Source organism: Dermochelys coriacea, chromosome 7, assembly GCF_009764565.3.
Source record: "Dermochelys coriacea isolate rDerCor1 chromosome 7, rDerCor1.pri.v4, whole genome shotgun sequence".
In the NCBI taxonomy this organism is placed as follows: domain Eukaryota; kingdom Metazoa; phylum Chordata; order Testudines; family Dermochelyidae; genus Dermochelys; species Dermochelys coriacea.
This window is the reverse complement of record NC_050074.1, coordinates 20,657,234-20,671,559: the sequence shown is the minus strand read 5'-3', so window position 1 is coordinate 20,671,559 and position 14,326 is coordinate 20,657,234. Positions and strand designations below refer to the sequence as shown.

The 14,326-nt window shown below is 42.0% G+C and overlaps 1 protein-coding gene across 6 annotated transcripts in view; it reads left to right on the top strand.

The window, feature by feature from the left end:
- The window catches only part of SLC6A6 (solute carrier family 6 member 6), a 72,882-nt gene that overhangs the window by 40,992 nt on the left and 17,564 nt on the right, over positions 1-14,326 (top strand). For all 6 annotated transcript variants that reach the window (XM_038410741.2, XM_043519674.1, XM_038410742.2 and 3 more), the window contains 5 exons: positions 54-186; positions 5,345-5,479; positions 7,499-7,602; positions 7,718-7,842; positions 12,941-13,053. In XM_038410741.2, coding sequence (XP_038266669.1) covers positions 54-186; positions 5,345-5,479; positions 7,499-7,602; positions 7,718-7,842; positions 12,941-13,053 — 610 coding nt within the window. The remainder of the gene's footprint in view (positions 1-53; positions 187-5,344; positions 5,480-7,498; positions 7,603-7,717; positions 7,843-12,940; positions 13,054-14,326) is intronic.

The following is a 14,326-nucleotide window of genomic DNA, read 5'->3' as shown; positions in this document are numbered from 1 at the left end:
ACTAACTGCTTTGTTGCATCTTTGTCTTGCTTCTTTTCCTTTCACACGTTAAGGCGCAACGTACTGAGCTTGTCTACAGGGATTGATGATATTGGTGTTGTCAAGTGGGATCTAGCACTGTGTCTTCTCTTTGTCTGGGTGATATGTTTCTTCTGCATTTGGAAAGGCGTCAAGTCTACTGGGAAAGTAAGTGCTCTGTCTACCCCTTTACGATCATTACCTTAGAAAAGTCAGCAGTACAGTGAATAATAGGCTGTGTCTTTTGTCAGTAAATAATGACAGCTTCCATGTGAAAAATGTATTTTCACACTAAGAGATGGACTTGATTGGCGTTGGAAGGCAGTGACCAGTGCCATAGTACAGAATGCCTCTGAACCAAGCGGATGTTAATGGAATGGCATCAAGAATCATATAAAGATGACTCAAGAAGCCTTTTAAACACCCCCATTTAAGACAATGGAATCTAGCCAGTGCGACCTGAACTGGTGAGGGTGCCTCAGGCTTTCCTGAGTGGTTCACTACTTGCCTCTTCCCATATAATAATAATAGTTATACCACTGTGTGCTTCTCTTACATGTCACCCACAGAGCCACCTTCAGCTCTGGTGCAGTGCCACTGGAATCAGTGGATCCACAGTGGGGATAAACTGGAGTCACTGGGAACTGCTGGATGCTGAGCAGTTTTGGAAAATCTGCCCACTTATTTAGGTGCCCAAAGACAGATTTAGGAGACTACTTTAAGCACTCATTTATTTAATGAAAATGCTTGTCCTAAAACAGCAGCACCATCTTCTTCGCCAGAGTCATTGTCCAAGGGCTACTCCGACACTCAGATCTATTCCCTGTTTATTTAGTCATTTCTAGTGTGCCTCTCATTGCAGGGCCTACCTTCCTCTCTGAAGTTTTCTATTAGGCGTATTGAGTTCAGGGCTGAGTTCAACAACATTGATATCTAGAGTCTATATTTTAGATGCCTGCTGAAGGCCGCAGTAGTTAAATATTCACAGACTCCAGACCATTGGGTGCTCCAAGGTTTTTGCTGAATGGGACCCATCTGTGGTTCTTCCCCTCCCCCATGCCCTTGCCACTGCACTCTCCAAAACCACGCCTTTCCATATGGTAATAATTAGACAGCATCTGAACCTCATTCCATTCCAGTAGCATGCCAAGAACAAAGTACAGAAGTTTCCACACTGTCAATTAACGAGGCGATGCCTGGTATTTATTGCCTCTTCAGATATATGGTAGTGGTTCTGTACCATCATTTCTCTCTCCCTTTGACTTTATCATAGGGCCTCATTAAAAACATGGTGCCTTATTCTTCTGGTCTCTTGCCAGTTTTAGGCCCAAAGAGCAGCTTCCGCACCTCTAAATCTGTACTGACTGGAGATGGTTTTATTCCCTATTGTCACTGATTGGCATGACCTGTTGAGTTGGCTTGTCAAGGATCATAATGAAAGACAGCATAGTAATCTCCCCAGCAATAGTAGAATGGAAACAAACACTTCCTGAGTACCTTTTGCGATCATGATGTCTGTTTGATTCACAGTTAAGACAGCACCAAAAGATTTTCCAAGCTGCTTATTGTGTACAAAAATCAAACACCTGCTATAATGCACCAGCATAATCAAAATCAGTGAGGCTGTATGTTAGTCTGAGAAGGTCAAAGGGATGCAGTGACTTGAAAAATTCAGAGTTTTGCTGGGAACTTTCGCAGGTTTTCAACGCAAATCTCAACAGCTGAATATTTATTTGCGAGTATGTTTTCTTCTGCATCCCAAACTCCCCATAGACTTGATATGGAGTATGCAGTGCACAAAGACTGCAAGACTGGACTCTGAAATGTTCCCGCTGCCCTTGTATTTCTGCACTAGGGAATTAATGCTGAACCTTTTGAAGGTAAAAAAGCAAAAAGGAACAGTTAAAAAATATCAAATAACCAACAGGTTTTTCTGGAAATTAGGTGTATCTCAGAACTTAATCAGAATTTACTGTTTCTTCCTCCATTGTATTTTGAGGACACTGGGCCTGGTCAAAAGTCCATTGAAGTCAATGGAAAGATTCCCTTTAACTTCATTCGAGCATAAGCTTTCGTGAGCTCTCACGAAAGCTTATGCTCAAATAAATTTGTTAGTCTCTAAGGTGCCAGAAGTGCTCCTTTTCTTTTTGCGAATACAGACTAACATGGCTGCTACTCTGAAACCTTTAACTTCATTGGCTTTGAATCAGGCCAAAGCAAACTGCAGAACTCTTAATGTAGGCCTGGAGTTATTGGATGAATGATTAGCCCATAGTTTAATTTTATAGATCATTTTTTACACACTTAACTGCTTTCCAATGTACTAACAACTTCATGAAGGGGAAAAAATAATCATTTAAAAAAATCTTGTTGCAATATATTGAACAAAAGAAACAGTCATGAAAAATAATAGCCCAGTGTGTTGGGGACTTTTTTGTGTAGAGTGCTGGTGCCTAAAAACTCCTTCCCTGCAGTGAGAAAGTCCATTGTGTAACACTGAGTTCCTGTGAATGCAGACACAGCCTTGTTATTAGAGAGCAGGGATTTTTATCGGTCAAGATTATATAAAAAGGGTTCATACAGGACAAAAAGTAAATAACTTTTTGAAAGTTTTTAGATGAAACTAGGCTAATATTATAAGCCATATTATTTATCAATGAAAAATATTACTGAGTTCCAAGAGGAAAAGGAAGAAAATCCATATGCATGAAAAGGTTTTCTTTGAATTTTATCAGTCTGGCTACCTGAGTTATATCAATGCTGGCTTTGATTTCTCCTGGTTACTCTCCTAGGACACACTTAAAAGAAAAGTGGATGCATCTCAGGAGCTTTTCCCCGATTAAGTTAAATTTTGAAAAACAAAAATATATTTTAAATAAGGCAGCAGCGCTGTAATTACCTGGCAGAAACATCTGACTCCATTTGAAAAAAGGAAGAAACCAATCATTTTTGCGAAGGCAGAGATTGCCTGGCAATAGAGTGTTAGTGCTTGTCTGCCCAGGGAAATTGATCAGCATAGCTATTCTGAAATAACTATTCTGTAATAGCTATTCCTGAATAGCTCCCTGTGTGGACACACTATGTTAGCATACAAGTGATTTTATTCTGGAATAATTACTCCATTCACAAAGCAGAGTAATTATGGAATAAAGTCCATTTTATTTTTGAAAAGGGTATAATGTTGGTTATTATGGAAGAGCTGTACCAGTCAGCTTCCCTGCTCTGGGCAAGCCCTCAGCCTTATGTTCTGAAGATAGTGCCCATGAGGTTTGGGTGATTCAGTCTTTAGTTCTGAACTATTGTATCGTACTCTGTCTTGCCAGGATACTGCTGGTTATTGCTCTGAGCTGGAGATGTTTATAGCTACAAATGGGAAAGCCAGTCTGTGGGCAAGGAGGGCGTAGGCATCTCTTGGAGAAGGGGAGTTTCTTATTTTGTTTTTAAAAGAAAATCACCTTTGAAAAATTGTAAAGTGGATTTAATGCTTGCAATGAGGAGTATTGTATCGGCTTGAGCCATACAAAGGTTCTAAATGCTAACCAGTCCTGAGCCTTCACATGGGATAATATACCTCAATCCCAGCCTGCAGCAACCCCTTCTGTTCTAGTCCAGCATCTCTCTTGAGCAGACACTGCTATTCATACCAAAATGAGGACTGGTTTGTTTCTCCTAGGGTGAGCCTGCCAAACTCATTTGCACTGTGGCCTGGGTCAAGGATGAAACTCAAGTCTCCACAGGTGAACAGCTCTTTCACTGACCCAATGCATTGCCAAAGCCTTTCAGCTGGATTCCTTTTTATTTCTGAGAAGTGGCTTTAAAATCCACACAGAGGACAGCAGTATTCTCAGACAAAAGAACAAGCCTGCAAAGCCTTCAGTGCTCATGGACTTCACTGGTCCCTGCATGTATATCTAAGCTGCCTCCCTGTGAGCACGATACATGGCAACACCTGTGTCATGAGAGAGATGTGTATATTGGCCTGATAGAGGAGCAGTAGCACAGTGCATAGCAGTAGAGGAGATTCAACTCTGGGCGTGGGGCCGGCAGCTGGGACCCCAGAGCTGGGGTGGGCAGCCAGGACCCCAGATGCGGGGCCAGCAGCCGGGACCCTCCATAAAACCTGGGGGTGCTGCAGCATCCCTAGTTCTTGTGCCTGTGACACCTTTCATACATTCAGGCTCCCAGTAGTTAGATGAATATGTAGAAGATGCTTAAGTTGCTCTCCAGAACCTGTCAGAGGCAAATGGTTAGGGGAGTGGTTGGAGCAGGTGTCTGGGAAGTTCATTTCCTGGTTCTGCTGCTGACTGAGGGACCTTGGGTAAGTCTCTTAGTCTCTCTAGGCCACGGCATCCCTATCTGCAAAATAATTCTTACCTACCTTATGAGAGGGCTAAATTCACTTATTTTTGTAAAGCACTTGGAGAGCCTCTGCTGGAAGGTTCAAAAGAAGCTTGACGTAACCCGTTACTGACCCTTTGCAGTGGTGGCTGTTACTCTTCACTGCCAAAGGTGAGCCTGTGGTAAGAGAAGCTGGCAGGGGGCAAAGAGGAAATTATGACTAGTGTGAACCGTCAGCAGAAAAGACCTTTGCGGTTGTAGGCTGCTGGCCGAGGAAGGACTGATGCTCACCCAAATGTGTTCAGGCCTTTCCTTCAGGGCACAGCTTATTCTTCAGACAAATAACTCACTAGCACCAAAACAAAGCTATTCCCCTGACCGCAGCTTGCTTCCAGGGTTCAGAGGCCTTGCCCCTTGCGTCTCCAGCTCTTGCTCCAGGGCCCACCTCAGGATCCACCCTGCTCCCTGCAGCTCCTCCCCCTCAACAGTACTTTTCCGGCCCTTTTACAGGAATCCCTTGACCCCTTCCCATCTGGGTCGGACAACCCCCTCTGCCAGGCAGGAACAGCTCCTCTAAAGACAAGCACTGTCTGCAAACAGAGCGGGCCAGCTTCAGGCCCTGTGGTCCTTAAAGGGGCAGACCACCCTGTCCCAGCATCCTCTTTGCCCAGAGATGCAGATAGCCACTTCCTGGAGACAGATCAGGCCAGACTGTTATCTTTGCATAGATCGAAGAGTGGAGGAACTTAAGGCACCAGTTGAACACTACAAGCCAAGAGGACAATTGAGAGTGGAAGAGAGGATTAACTAAAAATGTGCTTAAACACCCAGATCAACAAATCTGAGCCTCATGAAATGCCAGGGGGATTTGAATTCAGATCCCTGGATCTCCGTCAGTTTTGATTCTGGGTCGAAAGGACACCAGTTATATATTTTGTTTCTAAATTAATTGTCAAGGACTCTACATATTGTCACTTTGCTTTGGCAGGTTGTATACATCACCGCTACATTCCCATTCGTCATGCTTATTGTGCTGTTAATCCGTGGTGTCACCCTGCCTGGAGCTGCAGAGGGCATCAAATTTTACCTTTACCCTGATGTATCACGGTTAGCAGATCCACAGGTATGGGACCAGTGAGTAGGAGCAGGGAGACTTCCCGTGCTCTGAAACAAGAGGGACATTTAGAGGTGGGTGGCGGTGCGACAACAGTAGATTTTTTCCTGTGATCTATATCAATCCAAATATAGCATGGACATTAAAACTCGGTTGTATTTTCCCATTGTATCTGGTTGAAAAGGTCATTGTTAAATGTGTTAATGCATCTTTCCGTGTGTGTATTTTTGTGTCAAAGGACTCTGAGGCTGTAGACTCTGTCCAGTTATAGAATCTCAGCTTTCTTGTTGGTATTAGGCTCTGGACAAGGTAAGGGAGATACATTTTTTTTCGGAGGATAGTCTTTAGTTTCGAAGGGAATCCAAAGAAAGAAAGAAAGAAAGAAGAGAAATATGAGCGTGGCAGATGGCACACCAAGGAGCAATTGTGAGTATCTGTTTCACTCTGCCACCACCTCTCAGGAGCAGGACATTGGGGAAAGAAGTGAACAGAGTAGTGGGGAAATGAAAACCATTGCAAACATGCAAGAAATCTGTTTTTTCATGTAAACACATGGGAGAATGCTTGGAAGATGACTACTTAGCATTGGGTAGGAGGAGTTGCATCTTTTTTTCTCTACAAGCTACAGCTAGAAAAGAAAAAGACTATTCATTTCCATGGTAATGGGGTAGCAATGTGTGAAAGTTTGAGTGCTAGCTCTTTGCCCAATAGTGATCACATGGGAAATGAAAACCGTCTAACCAATAGCAAAAAACAAATGCAAATGATAACAGTGATTTTTTTTAAAGTGATGGCCATAGGCATGTTAGGGTGAAAATGCCTTTCTTTGTTGTTTCTTTTCTAATGATTATCTGGTAAAAAATCAAAAGCCCAAGGGGATTTGGGCCCTGTAAGTAAGCAGGTAAAGTATCCTTGAAAGAAACTTAAGTGACAGTCTCTGTGATTTTGCCTTCATTACACCAGCCATTCAGACATGCATTTATCTCTGTCCCTGGTAGCATGTAATTGTTATGAGTTACTAGCCGTAAGCTTCATGCCCTAAGATGTGATGATGGATAACACAGGAAGGATTTAGATTCTGTTTAACTGCCAGGCCCCTCTTCCATGATGGCATAGCTCCCTCCATGGTTAAGTTATCATGGACTCCCCGTTGAAAAGGCTCATCTTCTTTCGCTAGGAGATCCCTGTGTTTCAGGTGGATGATGCTGACAATGGTAGGAGAGTTGTGCTGCAAAGCTGCTGCTTTCCCTCCATTCAGACCCCCTGGATGATCCCCGTTACCTTTGTCCGGTGTTAGTAGAGAGAAGTACATGGGTGTGAATGGTCAGGCATAGATGGAGGAGTTACCACAAATGTATTAAGGTGGAGTTTCTCACTGTAATGATACTGTATGTTGTATGTTATTGTACTAATACCATCAGGATGATGAGCCATGAACTGAGGTTAGTAACGGTGTTATTTATGTTAAAGAAATGCATTGTGTTATTCTTGTGTCCCTTCTGCACCGGCAGTGTTTGACCTTGTGCCACCTATGGTTGAAAGGTATGGTTGGGGCAGCAGCATGGGGCCATTTGGAAAAGTGTCAGTCATGGTGTTCGTATTTGCAGTCCAGTGACTCTGTAGGCTGGTTCTAACTGAACCGCATCAGATACAAGTGTATGCGGGACTTTACAGGGGCCTCTGTGTTGTCCGTTCTCTTGGGAGAGCATTGATTGTTCTGCAGTAAGGAAAGGATCGGTTGAATGGCAGACAAACTAGAATCATAGACCACCTTTCAGGCAGGGATGTTTGAATTGTTGACAGAGCTGTGAAGTTTTCGAGTGGACTCTGATGCTAATGATTTATTTTTCCCTACAACGTCGTCATTTTAAAATGAGATGCTCTCTTTTTTCTCCTGCTTTGCCCTAGTATGTGTCTCAGGGGGAGCAATTTTTGTTGTTGCGTAGCCTGAATGACAGACTGATTGTGATGCTCCTTGCTATAGGGATTGCCTACATTAATGATGCTTTCTTCCATCTTTTCTTTTAGGTCTGGATAGATGCTGGGACACAAATCTTCTTCTCGTATGCAATCTGCTTAGGAGCAATGACATCCCTGGGAAGCTACAACAAGTATAAATACAACTGCTACAGGCAAGTTTCTAACCAAGGGGGTTTAGTGTCTTAGCTAAATGATGTAAATAAGTAGGGACATTGGGTTCAATTTTTTTTTTGAATTAACTTGCTCCATGACATATGTGTGACTTAGGGACTGTTTGCTGCTGGGATGCCTGAACAGTGGTACCAGTTTTGTGTCTGGCTTCGCAATTTTTTCCGTCCTGGGCTTCATGGCACAAGAGCAAGGGGTGAACATTGCTGATGTGGCAGAGTCAGGTACGATGGTATCGGTGGCAGTGGTGGTGGGCACTGCCACCTAGTGTGTGAGCAAAGTACTGCGGACTAAATCAGCCAAACAAAATAAAATAAAATAAAAAGAAAGAAAAAAAGAATTCCTACAAGCATCAGAAAAATAATTAAATGCGCACGTTAGTCTGGTTCTCTTTTAGAACGGTAGTGGGTAGCTGATTAACATAGGACTTACTTTACCTTAATTAGTGTGGCAGATTGAACACATTTTTCCAAAGCGCGTTAATAAAGTTTAGCTCAGATTAGTTAAAAGGACCACACACGCATTGTTGTCTCGAGTCCAGACATGTCTATCTGTTTTGGAAATCTACACCAACCCTCTTGTTACTGTAGCTCTGATTGCCCACCGGTGAGAGATGCCGTAGGAATAAAGTCTGGCACTTTCAATGGGACATATGGGAACTGGTTGCCCAAATCCCATTGAAAGGCAAAGAAAGTTGGACACCTAAACCCCATAGGCTTCTTTGGAAAATCCCATCCACCATGACACCAACTCTTGCAATTCTACATTTAATCTAGCTCCATGGTGAAGCTGATACTCTTTGTGCCATGTCCATTTTGAAACCGTTTACAGGGACATATTTTCCCCTTGTTTTGCATGTAATTATTCCCATTGCCATTCAGCTATACACATGTATCAGAGAGAGGGTACATCCAGCTTGTGAATATACACTGAACAAGGTAGACTACATCTTTTCACTGGACAGACTTTATAGGACTTGCGGGCATGAGTGGTACTTTTAGGCTGTCATAATGATGGTGAACAATTATACCAAGCTAGATCAGTATTGCCAAACTCAAGTGTTCAAAAATCATAGTCAGGCCCCCAAAATCATGAGATAGGCTTAAAAATCATGAGATTTAAAAGACTAATAATACATTTTGGGTGCTTTTTCTTTTCCGTCTGATTTTTAGAGCCTTTAGGGTTCAATTTTTCACTGTAGAGTCACGTTTTTCAGCTATTTTTTGTCACAGGAAGACTAGAAATTTACTTCCTTTTTTTTTATTATAAAATAAAAGATGAGATTCTCTTGTAATTACATTGACTTCTGGAGCTGGATCTTTAAGAATCACAAAGACTTATTAGGAAATTACAAATGTTGGGAACACTACTAGATTCTCAGTTGGTGTAAATCAGCATAGCTGAAATCGATAGAGCAAATGCCATTTTACAGAAGCTGAGGATCTGGCCCATAAAGATAATTTTGATCAGACACTGATTGCTTTACTTGCATACAGGAACAAACTAAGGGAATAATCCTGGTGAATACACCCTAACCAGCTAAGCACTCCTTTCAGATGCAATCTAAGACATTTTGCATATTTGGCATTTTTTTCTATTCAGATTTTAAAAAAAAATCTTATTCAAAATTTACGCTAATTGATCTAAAATAAAAGACATAATCCATTGCTAAATGGGCACCTTTGTCCCTGATATTTGATATTTTTAAAGTGACACCACTGATCAGTTTTAGACACTGGACTTTAATCCTTTATTTTGGTGCATATTTTAGTTTGTTTGAGTTCAACCCAGGTTGGTGGTGGCCACAAGTTGTAGTCATCTGATGGCTATTCAGTGGATTACACAGTATATACATGTGGTGGTTTTAGGCTAATGTCTAATGGACAGATATCCAAATCACAACAAACTGCCGTCGAAACTGGTACCAGTTGGTATACTTGTTACCATTCTAAGCCGAGAGGCCAAGAATTGAATAAACCTGGGAGCGTGGTTTACCCCTCTCAGTCCTAAGAGATGGTTCCTTCAGTCCATGATATTGGCAGGAGTTGTGGGCACTGTTCCCTCTAAGCTGTGGGTGTGTGCGTGCGCACACAGATCTTAAACCCCACGCACACAGCGAAACACCGCGCGCACTCCGGCTTCGGTGGCCACCCGCTGGCTTTCTTTCTTTTTTTTTTTTGTTGCTTTGACAGTGGCACAGAAGAAATTTTTTGCACACACAGCCTGTTAAAAATTAGAGGGAACATTGATTGTGGGGGAAACTTGTACTACTGCTGCCTGTGCTCTACCTGTTCTTTGTAAAAGAGGCGACTTCACTTTCTAGGGAGGGCATCCTGAAACCATTTACCAGCAAAGAGAAATTTAAATAGAGTTGGTTTTTCCCAGATATCCACCCTACCCCAATTCTTTTTTTTTCAACCCTTATTTTGCCAGTATGCAAATCCAGGACTATTCTTCCAGGTAGGAAAAGGAGAGAGGGAGCAATGAGCGTCGGCAACTTGATTTTGCGGCTTGGCATAGGAAGTTGTGTATCGGGCAACCAGATGAGTCCGCCATTCTGTATTCTCCCACTTGCCTTACTCATACCTGTCGTTCCATTGACTTCAGTGGATTATTCTTGTGATTTAGGCATAATCTAGTTCACTGACTACAGAAACCTAGCTTCACACTGTTGCTTAGTTACACCCCCCCCCCCGCCAAATTCACCCTTTCTGTAATGGTCTTGAGCTGAAATCTCCCTCGGTAGGATATGAGTAGTGAAGATCGGAAGGCAGTGGGAGTTACTCCTATCTTTCATTGGGCAAAGTGGAGTCATTGATTTCAGTGGAGTTACACAAGGGTTGAATTTGGTCTGTCTCCCCCACCATCTCTCACCCCAGATTGGCAAACTGCCTGATTTTTTTAAGTTAATTTTTCTCCCTTATTTTTCCAATTACATTATATTTAAAAAAAGGCTAAAAGCATTGTTGCATTTATTTTTTTTTAACCTAAGAAATGCAATGTGGGAACAAAGGAAGCACAGTGAGGCCTGGCTAATCTGTGCTAGATTTGTCTGCGTGCCTGGCTGGATGAAAGATATATTGCATGTACAGTATGTACCAGTGATAAAGCCATCGCAAGACTTCCTTTGTTTTAACGCCGTTTGCAAACTGATTCAGATTAATCGGTCTGACTATGGTGTCTGTCAGATGATGGAGAAGGTTTGGCCTCCATATTTTGTATTGTTTCAATCTGTCTACCATCCACGGTTCCTTCTGCCAACTGGGTACAATTCCAGCCATAATATTTCATTTAATCAGCAAGTGGCCAACAAGTAGACTATGGTTATTACTGTTCTAATAAGCTTTTAACAACAACCACAAGCACAGTGCGTTTTAACAAGATAATTATTCAGTGGAACAGCGCTCCATATTAAATGCAGTTTTCAATGATTTACATTAAACTGAAAGGATGCCAGAAATGTTATGTTATTTTACATGGACTTTTCTCTTTATAGTTCAACATTTTCTTTCACAGAAAAATACACACAGAGCATAGAGCACTTGTCATCAGAAATTAACATACACAAACACACACTTTAAGTGAGTTTTAGAGAGCAATAGCAGTTTTACATCTGTCTCATCATTTGCGCAGACTGGCTACAAATGCAATCTAATAACAGTTCTAGCTGGGAATTCAGTTTTTACTGAGAGAAGACATGATGTCCAGAGATTGAGGGAAACGCAGAACCCCAGAAATTTTAGCTATTCAGCCAATTTTGTGTGTGCGTGCTTTCTGTCACATAAAACCACAGACATGTTTCTTTTAAAAATTAATGAAATAAAATTAATCAATCAATTGCTGGCTAATTTGTATTTATTTCTATTTAAATTACTTAAATTTTTCTTTTAATTTAAAAATGTCATCCTCCTGCTCTCATATTTTCTTTCCCTTGCTCCTTTCTCCATCTTTCTTGTTGGAAAGGAAAAGTGGGAGTTAGGAAGAGCATCAGTAGCGATTCTCCATGCAGATTAAACAAGAGAATTCTGCTCCTGTGATTTACCGGACTTTAATCTTTCCTACTGAAAAACAAGTTTAATTTGAATCTTCTCACCAAACCTGGAAGATGTCAACACTCCAATCCACCTTCTTTTGAAACAAACAAAAAAAACCCCTCCAGATTTTAATGTTCATGTAAATCTGTCCTTGCAAGATTTCCCCACTCTGTAAAAATTACAAGATCACTTTTAAACCGGTAGCAAATTTCAGATTCTTACTGCCCTTGTCGCCCAATCAGAGATTGCATACTCACTTTACAAAAGTTCTCATGATGTATAACTAAGTGTTACTTGAAACCTGTGTGACACCAGATGAGAACTTCTGTGAAAAACAACATAGAAGTGCAGTGCGCCGATGCTCTGTGTGTGAGTTAAGCCTTTATTAGCCGAGCCACAGAGAAGATAAGGCACATTCTGTTACTACTAGCTATGGGGGAGCTCCTTTAGCTTAAGTTTTAGAAGCCTGTGATTTTGGAGCAGAAGGACAAAGTTTTAGTCCCTGGTCTGTGGGTGTGTACAGCATGTGTAGTTGGTCTAGTGTTGTGCATGATTGTTGACAGTACCCAGATTTGTTATGGCATGACTTAGGAAGCCTAGTGGTATAGGAGAATCTGACTAAGGTGGTGTGTTAGTAGTATCAGCGTTATTAGTATAATTTCCAAACAGCAGGGAACACATTTGAGAACTCATAGGCCCAGATCCACAGCTGGTGTAAATAGGGGCAGCGCTATTGATTTCAATGGTGGTTCACAGCAGCTAAGGAGCTTGGCTATTGGAGCGTAAACCAAAACCTGGAAGGAAGGTGCATGAGAGATTTGTGTTTTCAGAAAGATAGGTTGAGTTGGCTGCAGCATTGAAGCTTCAGGAGAATATTTGGAGCAGATTCCCTCTTGTCCACCCCCTCCACTCAAATAGAGATCATGTGTGCTAGAAACAGGATTCCTTCATTCTACTGGGGCAGTTGCCTTCATTCCTGTTACACCTCCTGAATGGCTGGTGCAGGAAGCGATCCATTACTGGCATGTTTGAGACAGATGTTAAAACTGGTGGTCGGTTAGCGATGGCCTTTGGGTTTGCTTGGGGCTTCTGCTGTAGTCATGCGTGCTTCTTTGTCAGATGAAAGATCCAAACAATTTCACTTCTGGTATTTCCAGCTGGGTTTGGGTTTATCTGAAAGGAACCAGGCATCCCTGCATTGGTGTGTAGCTACCTCTAGGCACAAGTGGAGTACTTACTATCTCCATTCCCTTTCCCCCCTTTCTATTTTCTCTTTCTCTTCCTCTAGGTCCAGGTCTGGCCTTCATTGCCTACCCAAAAGCTGTGTCCATGATGCCAGTGCCTACCGTTTGGGCTATCCTTTTCTTTGTTATGCTTCTCTTGCTTGGACTGGATAGCCAGGTTAGTAATCACGGTAATGGACATATATGTCTTATTTGTCGCCATGATGCCAACAATGGCAACCCCATTATAAATGGGTCGATTAAAAATAATAATAAAATACCAATAAGGCTGCTTAAATGAAGTGGCTGTGCTGCAGAACCCATGCGTTTGAATGGAGAAGCTGCTTTGGTCCATACGTAGAGACAATGAATAAGTTAGTGGTGGCAGGGTCAGCATGATCTTGTGCATTAAGGTTTTGCTGTTGGTACCCGGGGGAGTCCAAGAGGTAGAGCAATGCACCATGGCCCAAATGCTACCCAACAACACACCACCGTTTGTGCTTGAGAGAGACTCATCACAAAGGTAAGGAAGAGCTGGGGCCTGTGCCTGCAAGGGGCGGGGTGCCATTGAAATCAATTGGCACTGAGGTTTCTGAGCCCAGTAGGGCTTGTGGACTATGTGAGAGTGAATTGCACAGCACACCAAAATGTTGTGGAGTCACTGCTCCTTGTGGACACTGCTGGTGTGAACTACAAGCTACCTAGTTTGTTGTAGTGTAGTGCTGTTCAAAGAAGAGGTTTTTTTCACAGAAATAGCAGCATAAATACCACAAAGGAATCTGTTAATCATTTCTAGATAGTCACAAGTAAACAGGCAACCAAGGATTACGCAGTAACTATAAACTGAGATTGCCCAAGGTTTCAGAGCAACAGGCAATTCTTTATACTCCAGTGGCAAGGTAACTCTAACATTATAAAAATTCACTTGACAAAGGCAACATGTTTATTGAACTCAAATCCTCGCTAATATGAGGAGAGATTCATAAGTGGATTTTTCCCAGTTTTTACTGGCTTAATCGCTCCAATTTGTAAAGTGTGGCATTTGTTCTAAATCGCTCTTTACTGCTTAATCCTTGAACTCTACTAAGTGACTTTCAGTCCCTTCCAAACTGAATGTTACAATGCTCAGTGCTGTGGTTCTACAACTAAGTGCTTATACAAATTTTGAGCTGTCTAGTAATTTTAAATAGCTCCTCACTGTGTAGAATAATTGAAACTAATTGGAGCGCTTAATTTCCTCTTCCTCCACTCCCCCTTTTTGGAGTGCAGTCAAGCAGGGTTTTGGAATGCCAGAGCATCTTAAGATCAGATCCAACCAATGGGAAGGGTTACATGTAAAAAAGAAAAACAGTTTTACATAAGACTTTCAAATAGGAGTTCAACCAAGCGTTCAGTATTAACCACTGGAAGCTAGATGGTCCAGTAATATAGCTGCTATCCCATATCAGTGA